Below are 27486 nucleotides of genomic sequence, written 5' to 3'. Positions count from 1 at the left end.
AGCTTCTCTGGGAGAGGGAAACAAATCTATTTACGCTTGAACTAGTTATTTGAACATTTATTTTATACCATTACTTTACAATTTGTGAACTCTAGAATGTTTTATTGACACGGATAAAGTGCTGGAATAACTAGGTTTTGAGGACTTGAAATTAAAATAATTGTGCCGAGTGAGCTGATTACTGGTTCCTAGAATGTAGAAAGGGAAGGAGAAAGCAAGTTGCTAAGGAAATTAAGGGTTTGCTTTCTCCTTGATATACCTTATTATCACACTGATTTTTCTGTATGTTTGCCAAAATGTTCTGATATTTAAGAATTAGTTTATCTGAATACTTTAATTATAATTATGTCTCTAGTATTGGTTTCCTAAATACAGGTAATAAACATACTACTGTCGTTGTTCTGTTAACCATAAAACAAAAACAAAACAAAACAAAACAAAAAAAACCTGAATAATAAGTATCCTATCTAGTTGGGTTTTCCATAAAGATAATTGAAAGAGACCTTCAAATGTTTCCATTAAAAAGTCTTGGTGAATTTTCCCCAGGTTCTAACAAACTATACCAAAATAGAACTCATTTCATGGAAAAAAGGAATCCCACAGCACTTCTTTTTAATAACTGTTCAGCTACAAAATTTTATTGGTATCTTTTTATGTTCCCGCTAGAGGATGTAATGCACAAAAGCATCGCCACGGAACATATAAAATTACAAATGAAATTTATTGTAAAAAGTAGAATGTCTTCTAGACTGGTGTCAGTATTTATTTCATTCATAAACCAAAACTGCAGTATAATATATTCATTGTCAGCAAGTTCATGTGTGTAAATTTCCATCCAATGTTATTGACTGATATAAGACAGATATTGAAAAGACAATTTAAATTTACTCTTCCAAACATAAACTGTTCCACAAAAGCACTGTAAAAACTCCTTCAAGATTTTGGGTTGTGCTTGACATTTATGGTTAACTACATAATTTGGTCGTGTCATAATCCATTGTGTTTGGCAATTTGGCATTAAACGCCTGAAGAGCAGATTGGATCCTCACCACCTCACTAGTAGACAGCTTGAGTCTATGACGAAGCAAGCAAGAGAAAAGATCTAGTCGACGCTGACCAGGTGGGGAGAGTTTATTTACACGGTCTCTGATCTCTAGTAGTTGCAAAAGTGCTGAGTCCTGGGATCCCTGAGTATAGGGGTAGTCCAGCTGCAAAATCAGGTCCCGAATTGCTTCAGGGTCAAAGTGCATGCTGTAGCCAAACACTTGAATGTTATTGATTTTCATATAGCCCAGGTTCCGGGAAGGGTCAATAAACTCCAGAGGTTCGTAGTAAATGCTTTCATTACCATTGGGGCCGTTGGACTTGATTCGGCTCCTCAGGTAGATGTGTACTGTCTCAAAAAATGTCTTCCATTTGTTCCCCAGAGTTAATGTCCAGTTATAACACTGCAGGGGGAGGTCCAACTTAGTCCGCTCCCAGTCTGGAAAGCTGTTTTCATTCACAGGCATAAACCAGCTCTCAGAGTGGCTGCCTCCGAAGGGATTGACGTAAACAGCCAACACTGGCTCCAACGTGCTGTTTTTAGTTAAGCAAATCTGTAAAGAGAGACCCAAAATCATATGGACCAGACTTGACTTGTACTTATTACTCTTCAAGGTGAGGAGCATCCGCTTACGCCAGGAGGGATCAAACCAGCTATTGAGGCGCATGTCATTGCTGATAAAAATAGCATGGACTTCTATTCGTCTGTCCGTTTTCTGCAGCAGATATTTCATTTCGAGATCTTGCAGGTCAGTTTCAAAGCCAATATAGTGATCGGTGGACTCGGCGACTTCAGGCTTGCAGAGCCCCTGGCTGAGCATGTAGCCGGTGTTGCAGGTGCCACAGCGGGTGCGGTTGTCTGGTGCGCATGTCAGGCAAGCGGAGGCGTCTCCCACTGTGCAGGGCAGGAACGCGGTGCAGACCACCTGGTCGTTCGGACACGTGCACGAGTGCGTCTCTTCTGAAAAGCTGCCTAGGAGGCCGTTCTCATTGCAGTAGAGAAAAGACTGGATGCGAGTAAGCCAGTAGGTTGAGGTTCTAGAAATACAAACAAAACGAATCTACATAAATACAAAGATATTTTGTGTACTGCAGTAAACCTTAGCTCAGAAATCTTCACTATCATTTCTTCAGGTCATCTCCAGCCAGTAATTTAAATGAAATAAAATATTCATAGAACTTATAATTAGACTATATAATACAAACACACACACGTGTGTGTATATTCCATTTATCACTGTGCAAAACAAGATTAGAGCTATACTTGATCTGAACTGCAATGCGTTTCTAAATATGCGATATATTCTAAAGAGATTGCATGCTATCTCATTAGTGCACATGGAAGATGATTGTAGATAAAAATAGGTCATTATTGTTTTGAAATAACAACAAAAAGAAACGTAAGTGATTTTATCATAAAATATCTGTAGGATAATTAGAGCATATAAATGGTAATTGTTCATTCATTTACTCTTAGCTTCATAGACCACTAGTGTTGCAGGAAGCATGAATAGAAAGTAAAAGAAAAATGAAAGAAAACCAAACGGCTCTAAATTGTCAATCAGTGTATTTAGATGCTAGGGTTGTCATCAACATTGAAAGAACAAGTACCCACTCAAAAAGATCATATTATTAAAACATACTTGAGTTTATTCTTACAGGTTGTTCAAGAAAATAGTTGAAAATATCTCATTAAAATCAACAAGCTTCTTCAATAAGGGGTAAGTGTGTTAGTTTAATGTGTTTGATTTGAGTCATTAACTTTTTTTTTTTTTTTTTTCCCCTCATCAGGTTAATCATGATTCCAATTTCAAATCTCACTTTTCCGTTTTTCTCATGTTATTTAAACCATTTTGGTGTTTTAAAAACAGTAAAATAATGAAGGAAGAGCAATGGCCTTGTAAAAACACAATTCCTTGTTTTTAGTTTGTTGCTTTCTCATACTGGATGTATGATCATGGGAAAAGTTGCACAGCATCTATAACACACAGTTCTCTCATGTGAAAAATGGGAATAGTAATATCTTCCAGGTTGAGATTTTGTGAGAAGTAAGTTAGGGTCTAACTCTGTGCATGTACTTAGAATATTGCAAAGTGTCAGTTTCACAGTAGATACACAACAATTCTATTTTTGGTATTCTTACGAGTTTTTGGTGTTCACATTTAATACATTTGGGATTACCTGCAAAATATATATGCTGCACTCAGTCCTTTAAATATCTACTTACTATTTTTCATAGTGCCTTTTTCTGCTTAAGATTTTGTATTACTGTGTATTTACTTATTTATATTGTTTCTCTCATTACATATAATACCCTTTTGCCAAACTCTTGTATGTTTTCTTTCATAGCTATATAACCTGTGCCCAGTAGAATTTCAGGAGATAACAAGCCTTTAATATTTATTGAATATTGAATAAAATGCATGGATTAGCCAAAGGAATATTTTCTAAAGAAGCGTATTTTTAAGTGAAATTTAAACGCTAAACTGAACATTTAATACACTTGGGAAATCCTAGCTCTGAAGTAGCACGTAGTAAAGTAATACAATACTGTATTTGACATTTGCACAATTAAAAACATGCAAAAACCTTTCTTGTCCAGCTTCTCTAAATGCAACTGCATTATATATACTCAGAAGAAAATAAAAAAGTAAATCAAATTTAAGCCAACCATAAAACATTTTCCTCTTAATTCTTTCTTATACTGAAAATCACTGATTGAAATCTTAAACCTATTAGATTCATGGCTTGAACATGTCTCCCAAAGTTCATGTGCTGGGAACTTGGTTGCTAATGCAGTGATATTGTGAGGTAGTATCTAATGGAATATGTGTCCTTGGAGAAATGCCCTCATGAACAGATTAATGCCCTTATCTTGGGAGTTAGTTTCTTATAATTGGGCAAGTTTGGCTCCTTTTTGCTCCCTGTCTTGCCCTCTCTTTGCCCTTCTGCCATCAGATGATGCAGCAAAAAGGCCCTCCCCAGATGCCATTCTTTTGATCTTGACTTTCTAGACTCCAGAAACCTGAGCCAATATATTTTTGTTCATTATAATGACCAACTCTGTGACATTCTCTTAAAGCAGCATAATGTGGACTAAGATAATTCATTTTTGAATTCCTTCAGATACTTTTAAGATAAATTCTCTCAAAAAATATCCCAAAAGCATGCCCAGTGTGTTGTGAAAGAACAAAAATGTGAGGCTGTTTGGCACTTCATAAACATTACATCAATATATAAGTGTCTCTGTTATGCTTGCTGTGGTTCCTTGTTTTCTCACCACAGAATATATGTGCAAAAAGCTTTCTTTTGCTGGTGTATAAAATAGGTTGATTAATCATTTCTGTATTTAGCTGTAGAATGCAGATATTAATACTACAGATTCATCATTTACAGTTACTACATGTTTATACCATTTCATTCTTTTTCTCAATTACATTTTTCTTCATTTATTCCTTCCTTGGTTTTTCTTTCTTCTTTTTTTCATTGCTATCTCTCTCTTGCGCTGTCCTCCCCATTTTTGCTTCTTTATTCAGTTCTTATTTATGTATATCTATGTGTATCTTATTTATGTATATGTATATCTAATATCTAATAGAAACTACATAAAATATACATCCTATTCAGATGAAAATTATATTTTCTTCCCTGAAACCAAAGAATCAATTCCTTGAGCCAACTCATTTCCCACTGTAAGCTCTAATCATATTTCCAAATCATAAGAAGAAAACAATAAATGAAATGAATAGACCTAAGGCAAAAATAGAGCTCACAAAAGTAGGGCACTGTAGAAAAAATCATTTGGGCACTTCAGAAAAGCAAGAACTTTTTCCAGCTTTCCATCTTTTCCAATCCTTTGCACGTCTGGCAAATACATTATGGAAGGAAAGCATTTCAGCTGTTGGATTTCAGCTTCTTGGGTTTCAGCTCTAATGTATGAATATTGATAATTCAGCATACTGCCAAAGCTTTGGTACCCTGGGACTAAAGAGATAGCATGTAGATTTTCTTCCTTGCTCCTTTGTGTCCTTTTTCCTCTAGCACCTACCTTTTACTATTTTACTACATTCCACAAAGACAAAATAGATTTTTCAAGAAAGAAGACATGTAGTTACTTGTCTTTTCTTTAATCCTTGTGTAATCTTAGTGAAAGCAGCAGTCAAAAATAAAGACTAAGCACATTTCAGAATTGTATAATGGATTTTTCACATAGTTGGTTCCCCCACCCAACAAGGTAAAATTTAGCTCCCCTTACTTTATCTTAAAACTTCAAAAGAATTTTGGAGACAAATGTCCTGACAATTCAAAATTAGTTCATATCAAGTGTATTTCCACTTTGTTTCTTTTTACGCTTAAGTATTAACACAAATAAAAGAAGCCACATTTTATTCATGTATACACATTAGTTAGACACACTATTTACGGTCTACTTGGGCTAAGGATTGTGACTGCATGGGTGGCAGGTAGGTCTTCTACTGTTTTTTATCAAACATGTGGTAATGTTTCTGACATCTGCTTTATAATACTTCAGTAAGCATTCTAAATAAAAGAAGGAAAAAAGGAAGGGAGAAAAAAGACAGAGAGAAACTAAGGAAAGGGGAGGGATAAATATATTATGGTGACGGAACTATAGATTATTAAGGAACAGAAGAAGGAAACCAGAATGCAAACTTTAAAAAAGCAATTGACATGATAAATATCATGATTTGGAGCAGTTCAAGGATATAGGAAATCTTAATCTATCTGGAAGAATTTACATTTTGAAACTAATTCCTGAAAAATCTTTTAGGGGAAACAATTATGAGCAGAAAAATACCTTCCAGAGTTCACTTAAAATTTAATTGGAAAAATCAATCATTAGCTAAAAGGCCATTAATGCTTATATCATGGAGAAATCATGTGACATACTAGTTTGAAATGTTTAGACAGCTGTTTATTCTAGTCATCTTTGTTCAACCTATAATATTTTCCATTCATTTAGGATTTGCTCTTCTCCACAGTATACACATTATACATGTTCCAAAAGAGGGCTAGAGTAGGAGTGTGAATATCTGACTTTACAGCCATACCTTACCCTGTGACCTGTGACAAGTTACTTAGTCTCTTTAACTGTCAGCAGAAGCTTTGGAATTCAAACAAACATTTGTTCAAATTAGGATTCTGCATGACTGTGGACTGTCGATAGCGTTCTGAGTCCCAATGTGTTAAACTGTGATTTCACTTGCTGATCTATTGCCAGGATGAAAGGATGTAACATGTAAAATCCATCCACGACAGAGTCTTAGACTTGGTAAATGCTCATAATGAAACAACATGAATGAAATGTTTGACTCTAATATTTTTTGTTTTAAAGAAAATCAACTTAAGATTTGATCATTTCTTTCACAAAAGATGTTAGGTATGAGTGGTGAACCAAGTTCCTGGGCCCCACCCCAGACATAATAATTTCTAGGAGTAGGATTCAGGAATCTCATGTTAAAATATGCAGTCCCAGAGAACTATTATGTATACAAAGACGTTGCAAGGTCCATTATGTATGTAAATAAACAACCCAAAATTGTTATTAGGGATTCCTTAAATACCAGCTAACCATCAATATGGAGGAATATGTCTACAAGAAGGTAAGGAAAAGTTGAAACTTCTGTAGGGAAGAGGACAACGGCAGATGGCTTTTAATTTACATGCATTTTGGGGCTCTGTGGCAACTATGTACAATAACATTTGTAAACTGTAGTAGAAATTTTACACATAAGAAGAATAAGCCACACACTAAAGCCTGTCATAATACATTACTTCTGTTCTGGTTCAGTCATATTAACTGTTTGGTGAACATCTCTCATGTCTGGGGCCAGTCACTTTTTTTTTTCATCTCCTTTCAGTAGTTTGTAAATGCTAACCCCATTTTAAAATTTGAATATTATTGAACCTTATCAATTTTAATGACTTGGTTACATATCTATTAAGCATTAGAATGAAGACAAACTCAGAGGAAAATATCTAAGTATTATTTTTTAAATATGTGTTGAAAGTTTTGTTTCACAGGATAACGGAGTGAGGGAGGGAGCACATGGAAGCACTTAACAGCCTCAGGGAAAACAGTCATTTATTGCCATAGCAGGACAACATCAAAGATACAATAACTTTTAATTGCGATATCACATTTAGGTTCTTGAGTGACAATACACTATATTGGCTTAAGACCATTTTCTTAGGAGCCAGACTGTCTACTTTGAATCCTGTTCATTTACTTCACCTGGAAAATAGGAATTAAATATAGGGTTGTGCTAACAATTAAAGCACAATTGCAGGTAAAGCATTTAAAAGAATGTGCACAGAATAAACAGGAAATAAATGTTACCTCTTATTCCTATCATTATGAATGTTATTCCCACTATCATCTTTTAAAGAAATATTGTAGGCATTTTCTTTATTATAGCCACTTTTTTTTCTCAGAAGATGGAACATTTCATTTTCTCTTCAACAATTCATGCACTCATGCATAATATTACACTATATCCCTGTGTTTCACCTTTTAAAAAATATATGCCATTTTAATGACATGATCAAGACTGTATTTAAATATACTTGTATGCCCTCTTTGTGATCCTTTTGAAACCCTCAAAAATATGCAAAACAATATTGCTCAAATTCAGGACAAACATTCTAGATGTGTAGCGCTTTGCACTGAAGTATTAGAACATATGTTGGTAGAAAAACAATTACCTCGTCTCATGGTTAAATCTGCTCTGAGCAGTAATAATCTTATTTCAAAGGTCCCTTATTCCAACCTTCTAATCCTTTATTGCTCTCCAAATCTGTGCAATGTGGATCCAAACTTTAAAACCTGAACAATATAATTTCAGAATCTTTTTGAAGTTAAAGATTAGCACTTTTTCTTGGTTAGGCTATTTTATTTCTGCCTTCATAGATTTGTTATTCTCAGACATGAATACTTTAAATATAAATTTGGAATTAGGCATCCACAGCCATTTAAGCAAGCATAAGCTGATTATTAGCTCAGTCACAGACAGATAAAGCCAAATAAAATTCTGTCACTTTCTCTCTCTTGACTGCTGCTCTGGCCATCTCAGTTTTGGCAGTGCTGCCTAGGGCTCATGTTGACACTCCTGACACACAACAGTTTCACTCTTGGAAATAATTTTACACTCTGAGAAAAGGAAACACCGCTTTCAAAGATCCCTCAACTTTGAGTCTCTCAAGAAAGTATACACACACACACACACACACACTTTAATTTATTAACCTAAATTCAATTATCTACTAATACTTTTGGCTTGCAAGAAGGCAATGAATAAGTGCGTGAAGCAGTTGAAGATGTAGGTTATATTTTAAAGATCGTATTAGCTGATGTTAATATTCATTGAACTTTTCTCATGTGAACAGTAGTATTACAAGGATTATTTTATTGTCACAATTCTCACTACTCCCTGATATAAGTATGCCTGTTATCCTAACTTACAGATAAGCACACGAGTTGTAAAAAATTTAAATAACCAGAACGTGTCCAAGGCCAAACAGCTAGTAAGTGCCAGATCTAAAGATATATCCCCTGGTCTCCATTTCTCCAGAATCACAGCTTCTTATGATCATGAACAGATATAATTCAAATAATTTATTACTTCATCTGGTTAAGTGGTGTGCACAGAAAAGTCTGCTTACTTCTCAGAGAACTATAGAAATTTTCTGCCCACATCTATGCTGCATTTGATTATATAATTAAAAAAAATCAATAGATAAATGTCTCTTCCACTTAAAACATAAAATACAAAAAGAAACACATCAACATTCAAAGCGAGAAACATGAGGCACACAAAGATAAACACAATTACTTTTCTGGAAGTAAAAAATTACCAAAAATACATATATTTTAAAAATTAGCATACATATGCAATTTTCTATCAAAGATTACTGTCAATTGAAATATATTTTTCACTAAATCATATATTAAGATAAAAGGTTTAAAATGTATTATTATAGGCAAGTTCAGGCTGTTAAGTAGTTAGTGTAATTGAGGAATATTGACACATGCAATTATTTTGCAAATAAGAGCAATCAGGCCTCTCCTATGTTCTTTTATAACATCCTGGTATTCACCCCCCCATAATATTCATTACACCAGGTCACTATTATCAAACCAGCTACATCATTTGTATCCTGTGAGTGAAAATAATTATGTACACATGCGCACATATATAATGAAAACAATTATATATGTGTGTATATATATCATATGTTTATTTCACAATTTTATTATCATAAAGTACCTAAATCAGTTTACAGTGTTTATGCTTAAATCTTTGCATTACAAACTTCAAAACCTTTATTGCTCTTAAAATCTCTGCATTATGAGTTCAAATTTGAAAATCTAAACAATAAATTTTAAGGAATTTAAAAGTATAATATTATTTTAAACGGTCATTTCATTTCATCCTTCATAAATCTGTTCATCTGTGAACCTAATATTTGAAACTATATATAAATTTTATATGAATAAATACATTAATGAACAACATGGAGAGGAAGCTAGAAAAGCAAATGCAGACCTAACCTGGAAATGTCCCTGGTTGTAAAGAATTTTTAAAAACATATATTTAACATTGTTTTCTTATTACCCAGTGAGTGGTAGACATTTTAAAACCTGGACTTATTTTCATAATATCTGTTTTTCTTTAAAATATGTTTCCTGATCAATTTCCCATCAGTTTAAAGACAGATCAATACATTTTTCTTGATGAACATTGAAAACCTGAAAACAAATGAAATTGTATCATTTAAATAATTTAATGAAATTTCAGTGTGCTTCTAAAAGTGGTACAATTTAGCATCCCTCCAAACCAAATGTCTCTGGCCTCACTATGTTTGCTCTTTTTACAATCATCGTTGTTGTCCTCAATGCTGAATATCAGCTCATTCCTTTGTATCTCAATTAAAGCAAGAACTTGGTTTCTGAAAATCCTGAATGCAGGGTTTTTTGTAAAATAGCTTTATTAGATTTGTATTTCCAAGCTAATCTACTTAAATTGATCAATTTCTGATTGCATGATACCCCAATACCTTTCATATAAAAATCTAAATTATTTTGAAGTCTTTACATTCTGACAACATCTAGTTGTCATTACTCAATAAAATATTTTCTTTGAAGCCTTTACATTCTGATAACATCTAGCTGTCATTACTCAACATATTTTCCACACTTACAAATCTGTCCTTGTTACCGTCCTAAGTATGTCATGTACAATTTCAACTACCTGGAATTTTCTTTTACAGAATCGAATGTCCTTTTTCCTCTGCTTAGCCAGTTCAAGATTTAAATTCAATTTTTCTTACCCTAAATGATCTGCCTTAACCATCTAACTTACAATGACTTACTTTTTTGGACCAGTGTATTAATTGTTATAGATATTACTGTATTTGTAATTCAGCCCTCTATAACAATATAGTGTTGTATAATAGATTCTTATGTTAAGATTTCAACTAAAATATACAATTCCTGATAGGATCTGTGCTTGTCTACATGTTAGCTTTCCTAATTGGAATATAATCTCCTAAGAAAGAAGAAAATGTATATTGTTACACTAGAATCCCTAGAGACTAACAAAGTGCTTTTTCTCCCAAGCTCTCCAAACAAAATTGCTAGATCAAAATTGACCTGGACTTATGTTGGCAAGAAAATGTAACAGTGAATACTCTTAAAACCTCTCTTATGGGGAAAATCAAATAACTTAGGCACTGAATTTTTTTAAATGAATTTATGATCTACAAAATAATAATCTGATTTCTGGTATTGTAAGTCATATGACAGCTATGTCATCAAATAACAATATGGCATTCTAGACTCTATATTATTGTTCAGGAGTTTGATTGACTAAAATGTAATTTCAAAACTGGTCATCTTTAAAATGCTAATGTAGATGGAGATACTGGAGCTGAATAGTTGTCAGAAACTGGGCCATTAAAAAACAAAACAAAAAACACCAAGAAATATCACCTTCTGGGAGTCTTGGATTGGTGATCTTCATGGATCAAAAAGGTCACCCAAGTCACGTTCACAATGCAAGAGCTTAATATTAATGTTTTCTAGCGCTTGGAATAAAATTCTGAACTCAGAATCATGACTGCATTAACACAGATGCCACAAAATCACTAGGAAATAATAGGTTATATGGCCCTTGTAAATGTTACCTTTTATGAGAGAAGCAAACTGTGTGTGTGTGTGTGTGTGTGTGTGTGTGTGTGCGTGCGCATGCGTGCTAGTATAAAATTTATACAGTGGTTTAAGGAATGACAATTCATAACTTTAAAAGTTGTCTCATTTAAAATACTAATAGAAACATTAAAATATGATCCTATTTCACATGATTTTGCTTTTCAGGAAAAAGAGTACATAGGTATTATCTCCTAATTTTTCTAACAATTTAATATTACATTATGTTTGCAGAAAATAAAATCAGAATGTATCAAATGACTGTTCTAAAGGCAGAAGCAATCTAGTATGCCTAACCATCTTTGGCCACATTCTTTTCCAGATAAGACAACAAATGATGATGATTTAACTTAAATTACTATCTCACATCTGCATAAACAAATATTTAATCCTTGGTTTTCCAGACAAACATACAAAATGTAGACCATCTCCTTCACCTCACTGACAGGACTCTCACTAACCAAAATACCATCTGATTGGGAAAAAAAAAAAAAAAAAAATGAGTCTCTTTGGATCATATCAGCAACAACACAAATCAAATGGGTCTTAAAAATACACTGTTCTCTCTTTTGTGGGGTAAACTACAACAATACAAATGAGAGCCTTTTATCAGCTGGCAGGAAGATAGAAATTTGTGTTACTTGAAGAGCTTCCTCTGTTCAGTTAGCAGGGAGAAAATCCGTAAGCTTTTTCCTTAGTGTTTCTAGTTCAGCCTTAATGTAATTTTTGAACAGTAAATCTACTTTGACATCATTTGACTATCAGATAGTATTGGGTTTTTTTGGTTTACAAAGTTATGTTAACTTATCTTTTTGTATTCATGTATTACTTTTATCATGTATTGTCTTTTGATATTAAAATGATTCTTTGGAAGATCAAAAGAAAAAGCCACATCATATGTAAATAATTGCTAAAACCATGATATGAAAAGTTACATAATTTCTCTCATATATTTACATATGATATATAGATTAAATACCTATTCTAACAAATATAGTTTGACCTTATAAAATCATATATAATCTTCAAGCCAAGAATTAACAAAAGTCCTTCTGGACATAGTTTACCAGATCCTCAGTATGTACTTACTAGAGGTCTGAGTCACAATCTCTCCAGTATTCAGAGCCATCAACCTATTGACGCATTCCTCATGTATACCACAAAGTAATAATCACAAGTATACAATGTGATGGCTAAGTTTTGGTATCAACTTCACTGGATTAGGGGATGCCCAGATAGCTGGAAAAGCATCATTTCTGGGTATGCCTGTGAGGGTGTTTCCAGAAGAGATTACCATTTGAATCAGTGGACTGAATAAAGAAGATGTGCTCTCACCCAATGTGGGCAGACACCTTCTAGTCCAATGAGGACCTGGATGGAACAAAACATCAGGGGAAAAGCAAACTCGTTCACACTCTCTTCTGGAGCTGGCACACATTTTTTTTTTTTTTTTTTCCTGTCCTTGGACATCTGAATTTCAGGTTCTCCAGCCTTTGGACTCCAAGACTTGCACCAGTAGTCCCTCAGGTTCTCAGGCCTTCAACTCTCAGACTGAGTTACACTATTGGCTTCTCTGGTTCAGAGGCTTTCAGATTTGAACTGAGCCTCATGACTGGATTATGTGGTTCTCCAGCTTGCAAGTGATCAACTGTGGGACTTCTCAGCCTCTATAATCATGTGAGTTCATTCCTCTAATAAGTCCCCTTTCATATGTGTGTGTGTATATCTGTATATATCTGTTCTACTGGTTCTGTCTCTCTGGAGAACCCTAATACAATAAAGAGAACTCACCATGTACATGATGGACTATGAAACATTTTTTGCATATTAATGCTTACTTAGTCTTTGCAACCAATATGTGTGGTGAATGCTATAACTGTCTCCACTTATAAGCAGGGAGAGTAAGGTACACTGGATACCTCTTAAGTTACAGGACAGTCTGTCTAGGAAAATGAGCTGGAACTCATGCTGTCAATCACTCTATTATCTATCATGTTACTAGCCCAAGAAGGTCACATAAAATATTGTGAAAAAAATATTGAGAAAATATATTTTTCTAGGTAACTATAATCTCATACCCTTCTAAGGTGACAGTTGTCTGAAACATTTCAGACAGCCCAGATAAGCTTTGGAAAAAAATATATATATATATTTATATATGAGCTGCTCTACTTTCTCTGGATGAAGCAACGCAAAGTAACATGGGCATGTAACTCACACTGGCATCTTAATATCATCCTGATATTTATAGTTTCTCTACAGTTTAGCCAAATACACTCTACTAAAACACATATTTCATAGAGTATGTTAAAGCCAGATGACTGTGGAAGTCCTGTAGTATAAATGGAATTCTGAAGTGACTTGGATCAGGATATCTCAGACCTTTTATTTAACCAGCTTAAAAGCTAAAAAAGGGTGAACTCACCTCAGTTGATGTTTGCAGCCATTAGGAATAGATTTTTAGGTTACATCTATATTCCATGAAAAAAAATTACAAAAACTGAATGGACATAGGGCTAAAACCAAGTAGCCTTTGATTTTGAAAGTTAAGTTATTATGTAAACACTTTGAATCATAATCCATGATTCTTCTAGCACAAGATAAGCCTGTCAAAAAACTATCATGAACTAGACTACACTGTTTTATTAAAACTTTAGTTGGATCATGTGGTCAGGAGATCAAGACCATCCTGGCTAACACGGTGAAACCCCGTCTCCTCTAGAAATACAAAAAATTAGCGGGGCGTGGTGACCGGTGTCTGTAGTCCCAGCTACTCGGGAGGCTGAGACAGGAGAATGGCGTGAACCTGGAAGGCGGAGCTTGCAGTGAGCTGAGATCCCGCCACTGCACTCCAGCCTGGGCGACAGACTGAGACTCAGTCTCAAAAAAAAAAAAAAAAAAAAAAAAAAGGAACTTTAATTGGGACAGAGGAAGGGAATTACTTTGGACTTGGTGGTAATCACCTCCTTATTTAAATAGTTTATTCAAAATATTTCCATTCTGTTTTTAATTAGTAGGTCATCTTTATATATATTGAAGTGTTACAGTATCTGGTTGTGTGAGGTGCAAAGGGAATCTGAGGAGGTAAGTGAGAAACAGCAGCGAGATATGTAATTTAAGAATGGGTGCTTTATTTGCCATTGGTTGCCTATCCAATATTCACAGGTCTATTATTCTTGCTAACAGAACCTTGATTTTGTTCAACACAATGTGCCAAAATGAAACAACTTTTCCAGTTTCCCTTAGAGGTAGCTATGTTACACAGTTCTGAAACAAACAGAAGTCTAATGTGGGAGAGTCTTGGATTGCTTCTTATTCCTTAGTCAACAGCCATGGCGTACTCTACTACTTTCTGCTATTCACCCTGAAAATAGACATGAGATATCAAGCTGCAGGAGACTTCTTGCCATTTCAAGACCACAAACATAAGGAAACTAGAGGAAGGGAGGGTAAATAATGGATGATTGACCCTGAAATCAATTTGAGAGACCACTGGGAGCAATTTTTTTCTGTATTAAAAAGAAAAATTAAGAACCGTCTGTGAATGGAGATTGGAGGGTTGGAGGAGTGTTCCAGGGCTGAAACAGCCTGAATGCATTTGCATACTAAGTCTCAAAAAAGTGTTTAGAGGAAAATACCTCAAAAACTAACTTGTTTTTAGCAACTCTAAAATGAAAGCCAAGCAGACCAAATTTTCTGAGCTTTTGTGGAATAAATATATATAAAGACTAAAAATCTGAAAGAGAAAGTTGAGCTTATTGACTAAATGGACAGGTGATTTTATTTCACCAAACAGAGGGAAAATATATAACTTAGTACAACAATCAAAAAAAGTAGTAATAACATGGGAAAGAATGTGGAGGTTCCAAGCATGACTGGATATACCTGAAAGCTTTTTAGTGCTTGTTGAAAATAAAACCTGGAGGCATGTAAAGAAAAGTCTTTTAAAAATTAAATATGTGTTTTCAGCCTCAGCAATCCATATCACACTGTTCCTGCAACAATGTCAAATTAATGTTGAGAGTATAGGCTATCTGCTTGATTTATGAGAATATATTCTAGTGTCAAATAATAATAGAATATTAACTGAAATGAGACTGAAATCATTGAATATTTCTATGCATTAGTATATTATGACTTCCCTGACCATGGCACCACAGGAGGCAAGTAGCATAGCCTATATCTTTCACAATGCTTTTTTGTTTTTGCACTGAAAAGATTAGAAAAATCCATTTACAGTCTTGGATTATGTAAAACAATTTGTAAATTAATAAATAGGTACTGAATTTTTAATCTAATTCATACTTTTTCGTTTTCTAGAGAATCAAAAGTCTCTCTTTAGTGTCTTCTTAACTGTATTTGGATTCTTCTAAGAAATATTTTATTCCTCATTTGAGTTTATTCCCACATAAATCACTCCAGTAAATGATATGAAGCTCAGCATTTCCCTAGTTCTCTAAATTGGAAGAAATCTGTCACATATATCAATGCCTTAAGTTGTTTTGATGAGAATTGTACTGAAACATTACATTCCCCAGGAAAGAACCCAGGATTAAATCAAACCCACTTTCAATTCAGTATTCAAAGCACAGGGCTTCATGTTAAAAGAAAATGATATAGTTCTTTTTCTTCATGAAAGCATTGTTGAATGGTACAAACTTTCAGCTATAAAATAAACTGTGGGGGTGAATGTATAGTATGGATGGTGAAGGATGTTTTAATTAATTTGATTGTGATAATTGTTGATACTACACAGTGTATATGCATATCAAATTATATTGTACACCTTGAGTATGTACAAATATTACCAAATAAATATTTTAAGATAATAAAAAACAATAATCAATTGATTATTATTATAATCATGGTCATAGTCCCTATGTATTAATTATTCTTCTCCCACTCCTCCTCATCCTTAATAATTAATTAAGTCAATTGTTTAACTATTATTCTCCCACTACTCGTCATCCTCCCTCTCCCTTACCTTCTCCTGTTGCTCCTCCTTCCTAACCATCTTTGGACAATTATTCAATGTGACTTCAGTTTATTATCTTTATTTAGAGAGGGCAGAGATTGTGGAACATAAAGTTCTGAAACAATTTGTCCGTCCCATTGCCGAAAAGTCATTCCATTTAAAATATATGTGGACAAAGAAGAACATAATCCCAGTCTTTCACAGAATTATGCTAATTAGTTAAACAAACAGCATGTGTCTCCTTTAAGGAGACATTAAGTAAGTTTCTATACATTAACCCATTTCCAGACGTCTGGAATTACTGAAAAATAGAGTTGAGTCAAAATAAGTCAGAATTAAGTAGAACTATACTCATGTTTATAAATGAGAAAGCTGAAATAACAATAGCAAATTATTCCAATCCTCCATCAATTAGTGACAAAACTAAAACCAGGGAGCATATCTCTAGTATATTGCAAACACGATAGAAGGATGGCTGGATTTGAGATATGAAATGCGACCTGTCCAATCCATGGTTTGGGGACTCCAAAGTTGTGTGATTTGAGGATATATTAACTTCTTTTGGAATAAGTCTTTTCACTAATAACACCAACTAGTTTTTACTAGAATATCTTTAAATTTCTTTCTAGCTTCACCAGTCTATGTTCTACCTGAAGCCTCAGGAATCCTATGCTTCTTCACTAAAAATACTTACATTATACCAGTGATATAGTTTGGATATTTGCACCCACCCAAATCTCATGTTGAAATGTTGTCCCCAGTGTTAGGGGTGGGGCCTGGTGGAAGGTAATTGGATCACGGGGGCAGAGTTCTCATGAATGGAGTGAGTTGTCATGGAATCTGGTCCTTTAGAAGTGTATGACATCTCTCCCCCACACATTCCTCTCTTGTTCCTGCTTTCACCATGTGGCATGCCTGCTCCTGTTCTACCTTCCACCGTGATTGTGAGCTTCCTTAGGCCTCCCTAGAAGTAGAGCAGATGCCAGCACCATGCTTCCTGTAAAGCCTGGAGAACCGTGAGCCAATTAAACCTCGTTTCTTTATATTTTACCCAGTCTCAGGTATTTATAATAATGTAAGAATGGCCTAATACAACCCCTAAAAAACCAGTACCTATAAATTAGATTATAATAACTATAAAGACTGTTAGTCACAGCTTAGTAGTACTATCTAAAGGAAAACAACAATCTTCTGTTCTCTCCAAATATTTTAGAAATAAGTTTGCCACCGTGTGTGTGTGTGTGTGTGTGTTTCTGTGTGGGTGTGTTTGTATTTATACTTATACAAGTCTCTTCTAAATACATTGTAATTATATGACAACGAAGTAGGATCATATCACGTCTCAAATCACAGTCCTTCAATCGTCTCATTTAATACACAAATGGAAATCCTCAGAGTGACCCTTAAGACACTATATAATTAGGTCTCCCACTACTCTCTAAGTTCACCTGGATTTGTTTCCCACTTTCTCACTCCATTCCAGCTTCACTGATCTCTTCAATAGTTTGAATAATACACATTTGCTTCTCCATCTGAGCATTTACATTTGCTGTTTTGTATTTCTGGAACCCCATTGCTCATATATCTGTACGATTTATTCCTTAATCACTTTCAGATCTTTAAACTACTAATAATATTTTCTTAGTGAGGCTTCTCATAGATATCCTGTATAAAATATCTGGTCACTGTAGCCCTCTCTATCATCATTCTCTGCTTTATTTTCTTATTGCATTTATTTTTCAGTTTTCTGTTTTTAAATGTGTCTCGTAATGAGAATTTTATGTCCAATGATGGCAGGAATTTTTATCTCACTTATTCATGGTCATAGTCCCTATGTACTCAATAAACTCTGGTAAAGAATGAATGAATAAATTTATTTAGAAAATTTATAAAGTGATAAGCATACTTAGTAGGTACAAATAAGCACTCTGTACAACTTGGCTATATTTGATTTAAAGAAGATTTTCTTATATATAACAGAAACAATTCTTAGCAAAGTAGAAACATCTGTATTTGAAAATTATGACCTAATTCTTCTCTTTTTTGCTCCCAACAGTACACTTCAGTTTCCAAAAATCCACTTCATTCAATTTTCTCAACCACTATGATATTTATAATATTCCTCTGTTTTAGGGGGAAATTTTAGAATGCAGCAAATGAGAAGAGCAAATCAAAGTGTCACTCCTTGAAAATGTTTCTCATCTACAAATGGACAAATATTTCTAGGTCCCAGGTTTTCTTTTTTCTTTTTTTTTTTTTTTTTTTGAGACGGAGTCTCGCTCTGTTGCCCAGGCTGGAGTGCAGTGGCGCGATCTCGGCTCACTGCAAGCTCCGCCTCCCGGGTTCCCGCCATTCTCCTGGCTCAGCCTCCCGAGTAGCTGGGACTACAGGCGCCCACAACCGCGCCCGGTTAATTTTTTGTATTTTTAGTAGAGACGGGGTTTCACCTTGGTCTCGATCTCCTGACCTTGTCATCCGCCCGCCTCGGCCTCCCAAAGTGCTGGGATAACAGGCGTGAGCCACCGCGCCCTGCGGTCCCAGGTTTTCTACAGTGTCTTTAAATAAATGTGGAAAATAAATGTCTATGCTTGTACATGCTATTAGCAATTAAAAACTAAGCTCAAACAATTACAACAATAAAAACAGGAACACCCTGACTCTCCGCCTAGCCAGCCTCAGTGGTGTTTGGATACAGAGATATGGAGAAGTTCTGAAACTGTATTTGCCTTGGACAGATAAGGGAAGAGCTCATGAATAGTCAGTCAGCAATAACTGTGGGAAACCAAAGGTGACATAATCTCTTATTGCAGCTCTACCATTTGATTACATATAGAGTATGGTGGATGAAATTGATTTTCTAAACAGGTTCTATGTGTCTTTCTATTTGGCTTTCTTTTTACATTCATAGGAAAATGAAATTCAAAGTGTGTATGTTTCTTTAAGGAAGAATGCAAATGGATTAACTCAAAAAGTTGACAGTCATTGGGAGAGTTATGTTATGCATATTAACTTTGCTAATTCATTCACTCTAGTCCTATTTTTATTTCATATCACTTAGAATAGCCACATTCATCGTCTCCTGTGTAGTGTAAAATCAGAGGAAAAATGAAGTTGTACCTAACGCTTCATACAATACTGTCTATACTTGATATATTTTATCCAGATAATCCTATGCTACAATATATTCTGGCAGCCTTAAATTTCTCCTCAAAATAAATGCCATGTAATTCCTGAAAAATACTAATTGAAAGTATCTACCTTTCACAAATGTGGTTAAAAGCTAGCATTAATAGCTGAAAATTGATTGAAGTAGACAACATCTGCTTTTAGAACTAACAGCTCTAACAAATAATGTGTTATTCCGGCAAGTGGGAATACACATACTTTAGATATGCTATGGCATGTCACACACAAGAAAATTAGCTTTCAAAGTGGTATGTCAACATTAATTTTCATAGTTTCGTAATATCTCTAATCATAACCAATGGTGTTAGACAAAAACACCTGCTGTCCTTTCTGTTATTTGCTTGTAAAATTAAATTCAAAGTAGCATGACTACTATGTAACTGGCTCTCCACCCTGGGGTAAAATGTCCTCAAATGTTCTTGCAATATCAGTGGTTGGTATAAACATAACATTCTAAAGGGACTAAACACAATTTCAAAAGAATGCATTTTCATCACTTTTCCTAATAGATTTTCTGATTCAAAAATCAAGTGAGAGAAATATGAGTTTTTATTTATGGAATAGTTACCTGGAGAGAAATTGAAGAAATAATTAAAGCCACAGAAGTTTTTATCTATTCGCATGTGAAATATTTTTTATTCTATCATATTCTCTCTTGCTTAATGAATTGGAGTGCCTTATGTGACTTAAAATTTCTCTATACAAAACGAATTCAATTTTTTTGTGCATGACTGTCAAATACAGGGCTTTGGATATAGGGACATCATTTCCTTACAGTTATTCTCAACTTTAAAAGCTTATGACTTGTTTAAATCAAGTTACAGTTGGTGAAAAGGGAATAATTGCTGCTACTTTTGCTATTTAAATTCCTCCTCCATACAAAACATAGTTGACCTCCTCAGCATAATGCCTTTGCAGAATATAGAACTAAAAGTGTAAATCCTTTTGTAATCCAATTGTTTCTTGTTAGAGAGAATGTCTTATTGTTATTCACAATAAATTAATCTAAGAAGCAGCATCTTGTTAAAGGCTTTATGGTTGTAGTATCAATCTTTCAACATTAAGTTAAACAACTTTCTATAAGAAGCTTGTGTCAGTATAAACAGAAGTGTGCACATACAAATACATAAAGTTTATAAGTATTTATTAAGTTCCAACTCTATAAATAATTGTTGAAAACATGAAAAGACACAGTGGCTAATATTCAGGAGCCTATATTCAATCTTTTATATTTTTAACTATTATTTTAAACCACTATTTAGTATCAAAATTTCAAACATACACAAACTGTAGAGATTCTACCTAAGGCCCCAGGCAAGCTAGCCTCAAATATTACTCAAATCTTGTTTTATATATTTTATCTACTAACTTCCACTTTTTGTTAGGTTGGGGAAGCAGGTGTTTCAGAATGTTTTAAAGTATCTCCCAGATCTCAAGTAATTTCATCTTTAAATATTTTGTGTGCATTCAGTATATATCCCCAAATTTTAAATATTAAAAGGACATTAACTTACATAGTCATAAATGACATTATCACATAACAAAACCAGCTGTAATTTATTGACAAGAACTAACACCTGGGCATATTCAAATTACCCTGAAAATCTAAAAATAATTCTTTTTAATTCTTAAAAATTGGGATTCAACCAGATTCTGCTCTTTTCATCAGGTAGTTATGTCACTTAAATCTTTTTCAGTCATTTCTTTTTTCTCCTCATGTCATTGACTTTTTGTAGAAAGCAGATCAGTTTTATAAAATAGTTTACATTTTGGATTTGATGATGTATTACATGTGGTATCATTTAACTTGTTCTTACCACCTCAATTAATAATGTGTACAGCAGAAGTTGTCATCAAAGGTTTGGTTAGATCCAAATGCATTATGTTTTTGAGCAAAAGGTAAAAATAAATCTCATAAATGATGCTGAATCCACTATGTTTTAGGCTTAAATTAATATTCTGTTCCCAAATCATACACACACACACACACACTATATATACACACACACACACACACACACACACAAACAACTCTGATTTTAAATAAAGCTCTGTGATTCTCTAAAAATATTTATCAAGAAATAGTCCGCATTTTAAATAGAGGTAAGAAAATATGGTAGTAGTAGTGCCTATTATAATAGAAAGTCTTTGGTTATAGTCCCAGCATAACTACAAATTAAATATGTTCCCCTTAATTTTTACTCTTAAAATCTTTACTGTAAAGATAATGATATTGACTTATTCACTGGTGCTTATATTTTAATTTTTAATAATAAATGTTTCATAAGGACTTATACCAGAATGGCTAACAATTATCAAATGCCTACTTTGTTCCAGGTACTTCTCTAAACATCTCGCCTTTATTAACTCATGTAGAACTCACCATGAATCTAGGAGATAAGAACTAATGTCTTCATTTCACAGAAAAGTGAATCACAGCCTGGAGCAAAGTAACTTTAACATGAACACTGAAATGCCTGAGCTGGGATTTGAACAGGCAATATGGTACTCTTATGTGGTACTTAAGACTGTCTTTCCACAAAACCAGCTTCTTTTTAAAGGCATAATAAAGGTAATGGTATTTCCTTCAGGCAATTAAAACATCAATCAATTGTAAAAGATCCATATATACATGAAAGTGGTAAGCGGTATTGAGGGAAAAAGACTTTTTTTTTTGTTTTTCAATAGAAATACAGAAAACCTAAATTATTCATTCGTTTAGTAACTCATTCAAGGGACATTTATGGAGCTGAGAATGTTTTAATTTTAGGCACAGTCATCCATTCCATTTCTCTCATCAGGCCATTTTATATTCTTCCTGGTATGCTTAATTGTGAGAAAGGTTATGTCCGTACATTAATAATAACAGTTAAAATCTAAACTTTTAAAGTCTGTCTCGATAAGAAAGGAAGCAAAGGATAATTGCTGTTTATATTTTTCTGATTATCTGATTAGCACCTAAATAAAAAAAATTGCATTCAATTCTGTACTCCTATTACCAGAATTAATATAAAAACATCCATTTATTTTTCATATGACTTCTTCAGTTTCCAAATTTTTAAAACATTATATTACATTAAAGTTTTTTCCACCTGTTTTATGTTTCACTTTTTTTATATTATTATTGTTATTATTATTTTCATTATTTGGAGACGGAGTCTCACTCTGTGTCCAGGCTGGAGTGTAGTGGCGTGATCTCGGCTCACTGCAAACTCCACCTCTTGGGTTCAAGCGATTCTCCTGCCTCAGCCTCCTGAAAACTGGGATTACAGGCACGTGCCACCATGCCCGCTAATTTTTCTATTTTTAGTAGAGATGGGGTTTCACCATGTTGGTCAGGCTGGTCTTGAAAGTCTGACCTCATGATCCTCCCTTTTCAGCCTCCCAAAGTGATTAATGAATTGGAGTGCCTTATGTGAGCCAACATGCCCAGCCCTCTTTTTACTTTTTTAATTACCTATTGTCAATAACTTTCACTTATACTGAGTGCTCATGTTTATATTTCAGACAAATTTTTAGTGAACTGTTAAGGCATTTTATTCAGAAAGATCATGTGAGGAAGAGGAAAGGCAACAATGATGAGACGTAATTGTATTTTGACTGATTAAGGCCTTCCATATATCTTTTTGTGTTGTAAAATCCTTAAGCTGGGAGTCCCAGATTCTGAAATAAACATCATCTAACATGGAGAACTGTTGTGCTGCTGGGGTACTCCCACTGGGGACTGCAGGCTGCTCCTCAGCAGGGGTGTGGCCAGAGCCATACTCAGCATCCTCAAAGAGCAGCTGTTTGTTAGCTTAACTCTTTTCAGTAAAGTAAGTAGTTGAGTCCATCATATCTAGCAGGTAGGTATGGTACTTCTCTGTTTCCTTCAAACTGCTAGATGAGCATTGTTTTTACTTTTTAATTTATCTTTTGAGGAAGAAGAGGTTAACTACTTTCTATGGACATTCTGAAAGACATATTTGAAAAAATCCGAAGACTAGTCATCAGCAGCTAGTGATTCTGACTTCAAAGAATGTAGGATTCTGAAAATCCCAGGTTTTCCTTATTCCCCTTCAGCACTAGTTTTCCTCTATTACAACCTTATTTCATTGCAGCCAATACACAATAAAGTATTGCATAATAACATTTTACTACTCCATGAAAATGGACTAGAAAATAATTTGTTGTATGGAATATGTGTATTAGAAAATACAACATAGAAAACAAGAAAACAGCAGGTTCATTGATTATGACACATTAATATTGTCATATAAATACTGTTTTCTTATAATGTCAAGCATTTACATACAATTTAACAAACCTACTTTTTTATTTACTCATTTTTTAAAATTTTAACTTAATTTAATTTTATTTTTTTCAGACGGAGTCTCACTCTGTTGCCCAGGCTGGAGTGCAGTGGCACCATCTTGGCTCACTGCAACCTCCACCTCCCGGGTTCAAGGCATTCTCTGCCTTAGCCTCCTGAGTAGCTGGGATTACAGGAATGGGCCACCACGGCCCCCCGCCGCCGCTATTTTTTTTTTTTTTCTAGTAGAGATGAAACTTCAACATCTTGGCCAGGCTGGTCTTGAAGTCCTGACCTTGTGATCCACCCTCCTCAGCCTCCCAAAGTGCTGATATTATAAGTGTGAGCCACGGCGCCCAGCTCAAACCTACTTTTTATTAAATACAATTTTTTTTTCTAAAACTGCTTGCTAGTAAACAAAATATAGAACCTTTTAAACATATGATTTGAATTAAGCATACATAATGCCAACAGATAGGAATATCTATGTCTGTAGACTAAGAACAACAAAAAAAAGGCAGTAAGTTAAATTATGACGTATCATGTAGAATTGAAATCAAACTTGGGAAAATACAAACAAGAAAGATATCTTTTGGTATAGCACAACATGTTGTCAACCAAAGTGAAAATGCCACAAAATAAAATTATGTATGAAATCATGAATAAATAAGGCATATTGACAAAGCTGAAAAGAAAAAAAAAAAGTCTTAAAGGGAAACCTCCCACTGAATCTAACACAAAACCTGCCGGAGCTATAGTTCACTTGGTTAATGGCAGATTGCCACTACTATACTGTACTGTACTGTACTGGTAGTGTATAACAAAATGTGTTTCACTATTTGGGGATATGAAGAAAATGAAAAATAGAATATTAATATTAGAAATTAAAATAAAACTGATTTTATAAAAACAAAACAAATTACAGTATGATAGAACTAAAAGCACAAACCTACAATAATTGTACAATTAAGAAAAACAGCACACATTAAAGTAACCTAAAAACAAAGACTATGGAGTGATAAAAAATCAAAACAGAAATATCAAATGTTTTTGAAATCAATTTGCTAACAATATGCTATTGATATGTTTGTATTTACTACAGAAGTAAATAATTTTTCTACAAATGAACACTAAAAATATTATTACCTTGGTTCCCCTAGTTTGAAATATGTAAAATACAGACAAAAATCTAAATTAGTTTCCATATGGAAACCTTACATAAGCATTAATATAAAAGTTTAGGCAGTAAGTTCTTATTGAGTTCTAATGATCTGTCAGCATCATTTTAGATACATTGTGTGGGGAAAGTGGAAAAGGGAGGATTAGAAAAGAAAGCAGAGCTATTCTTTATGAATTCTAACTGCCTATTACACTGGAACCTCAAATATATGGAATGAATGAATACATGAAGTAAAATAGTAAATGAGTAAATTAGGAGTATGTAAATAAGTGCAAGAGGAATTTTAAAAAATGAAGATGATATGGACTGAAATAACCAAATGAGATGATAAATGAACTGAGGCTTGTAGAATGAATGCAATGTAATATGACTAAGTGGAGGAGGATAATAGAGCAATATTACTGTGAAGAATATTATACTACAAGGGTAGTAGCAGTGAAGTGACATGTTTCAACTGACATCATTCCAACTGCCTGTGAGAACATTCCACTTGTAAGATATACCATGAACTTTAATTCAGTATGTATAATATTGAATCCTTTTCTTTTTTTAATATTATTTTCTGCCATTGGATCCATTGTTTAACTCAATTACATCCTCTTGAATTCATACATTTGTTCATTTGTACATTCATGCATTGATTCATTCATACATTGATTCATTCATACACTCACTGGATAGATATGAATATAAATATTATACTGGGTTGAATAGTGTCCTTCCCAAATCCATGTTCATTCAGAATCGCAAACATCATCTTATTTGGAAATAGGGTCTTTGCAGATATAATTGGTTAAACTTAGATGAGTTCATATCCGAGTAGGGTGGACTCTAAATTCAAACCCTTATAAGAATAGGAGATTACAGAAACATAGAGGGAAGAAAGCCATTTGACAATGGAGGCAGACTGAAGTAATGCAGCTACAAGCCAAGGAACACCAGGACTTTCTCCCAAGAATATGCAGAGGGTACATGACCTGGCTAAAACCTTGATTTCAGAATTCTGTTTTTCAGAATGTTGAAAGAATAAATGTCTGATATTTTAAACTATCGAGTTTGCAGTAATCTGTTACTGCAACCTTAGGCAACTAATACAGAAATAGGCGTAGACATAGATAGTGTTTTGTCTGTGCCAGTTACTGAGATTATAAAGATGCATGAATCTAAGGTCATGTCCCTCAATATCAGAGTGTCTAGGGAAAATGGGAATCACTTTTGAATTATCTTTCTATTGGGACAGATAGTTGCAACTGGACTTGAACTTTCTAACACATTATTGTTGAGCGTGCCAGACTTCAAGGTTTACCTGTCTTCTCAAACTGAGAAGTTTCTATAGCTGGTCACATAGGCAGCTAAGTATATCAAAGCCTGATGGTGACACCTGTATAATTGTTCACCCCCTCGAGGAAGGGAACTGGCTTGTTTACTGCTTATGATAATGCTTGCTGCTTGCTCAAAAAGTATTGGATTCTTGGCTGTATGTTTCTCAGCTGTGACAAAAACCCATCACATGTAAAGAATCCATCTGGACCACTTACTCCTGTGTGAACTGGAAGCAAAGGGAACTGGGGCAAATATACTGATGCTTATACTGCTTGCTTTGTCATTAGTAATGATGACCTTAGTCTCTGACTCAGGAGTCTGTATCTTTTGCTGACATCTATGAAAAGTAATTCACTAAAATGTTAGCTTGTCAGTATGGTAAAATCTCAGAATTCTGAACAGTTTTTGAGACTTCCTTTCTATCCATTCAGGTTCTAAATTTTATTGTCTCATTATTTTCAATGTCTGTAAGTACTTAGAACAACTTATATTAAGTAATTCTTGGCATGACTTATGTTTAGATAGTACTTAATACCAGTTATACCAAGTAGCAATTAGTACCATTTATACAAAGTACTACTTAATACTACTCATAATGCTGCTAAAGCTATTAATTTAGAATATTGATTGTTTTCTAAATTGTTTCCTAAATGAATAACCGTATCATTCATCCAAAAGGGGGGGGGAAAAAAACTATACAGACTTTTCATTGCAAAACTTTCAGTGAATTATTCAAAGCCCATACAATTAGATTTTGTGAATTGCTGAAATTTGTATTTTACTCTCCATTGGTAAGCTCTGTCTTTTAATCGTTAGCTAAATATGCGCACTTTCACAATTTCATTTAAATGATTTCCCCTATTTGGATAGTTGCATCAAACTTTGCCCAAGTTCTTCCCTTATTTTATAGACTAATTGTATATTCTCTGAATTATCTTCAGTTTCTACTCCTTAGTGATTCTGAAGTCATTTAACATATCTCTATACTTATATATTGCATATGCCCTTATGCTATGATTTGAATTTGTTTCCTAACATATATGAGTTGGAAACTTAATCTTCAGTGCAACAGTGTTGGGAGATGAGATGATTAGACCACAGGCTCTGCCCTTGTAAATAGATTAATATAGTCATCACAGGAGTCGGTTGGTCATTGAGAAAGTGGGTTTGCTTTGAAAGTAGTTTGCCCCCGCTATTACTCTCTTGCTTTCTGTGAGTGCTCTCTCACCCTCTTGTGTTCTGCTATGGGATGACATAACAAA

General features: G+C 34.1%; 1 protein-coding gene across 3 annotated transcripts in view; it reads right to left on the bottom strand.

Annotated features, from left to right (window-relative positions):
* Positions 1–702: 702 nt before the first annotated feature.
* The window catches only part of BRINP3 (BMP/retinoic acid inducible neural specific 3), a 397925-nt gene continuing 371141 nt past the window's right edge, over positions 703–27486 (bottom strand). For 2 of the 3 annotated variants that reach the window (XM_003893381.4, XM_009191377.4), the window contains exon 8: positions 703–2082. In XM_003893381.4, coding sequence (XP_003893430.1) covers positions 966–2082 — 1117 coding nt within the window. In that variant the 3' untranslated portion in view covers positions 703–965. The remainder of the gene's footprint in view (positions 2083–27486) is intronic. The other variant, XM_009191381.4, reaches the window with a different exon arrangement.

The sequence above is a fragment of the Papio anubis genome, chromosome 1 (assembly GCF_008728515.1).
Source record: "Papio anubis isolate 15944 chromosome 1, Panubis1.0, whole genome shotgun sequence".
NCBI classification, from domain to species: Eukaryota; Metazoa; Chordata; class Mammalia; order Primates; family Cercopithecidae; genus Papio; species Papio anubis.
The sequence above is the reverse complement of the archived record's forward strand: the minus strand, read 5'-3'. Positions and strand labels throughout refer to the sequence as shown.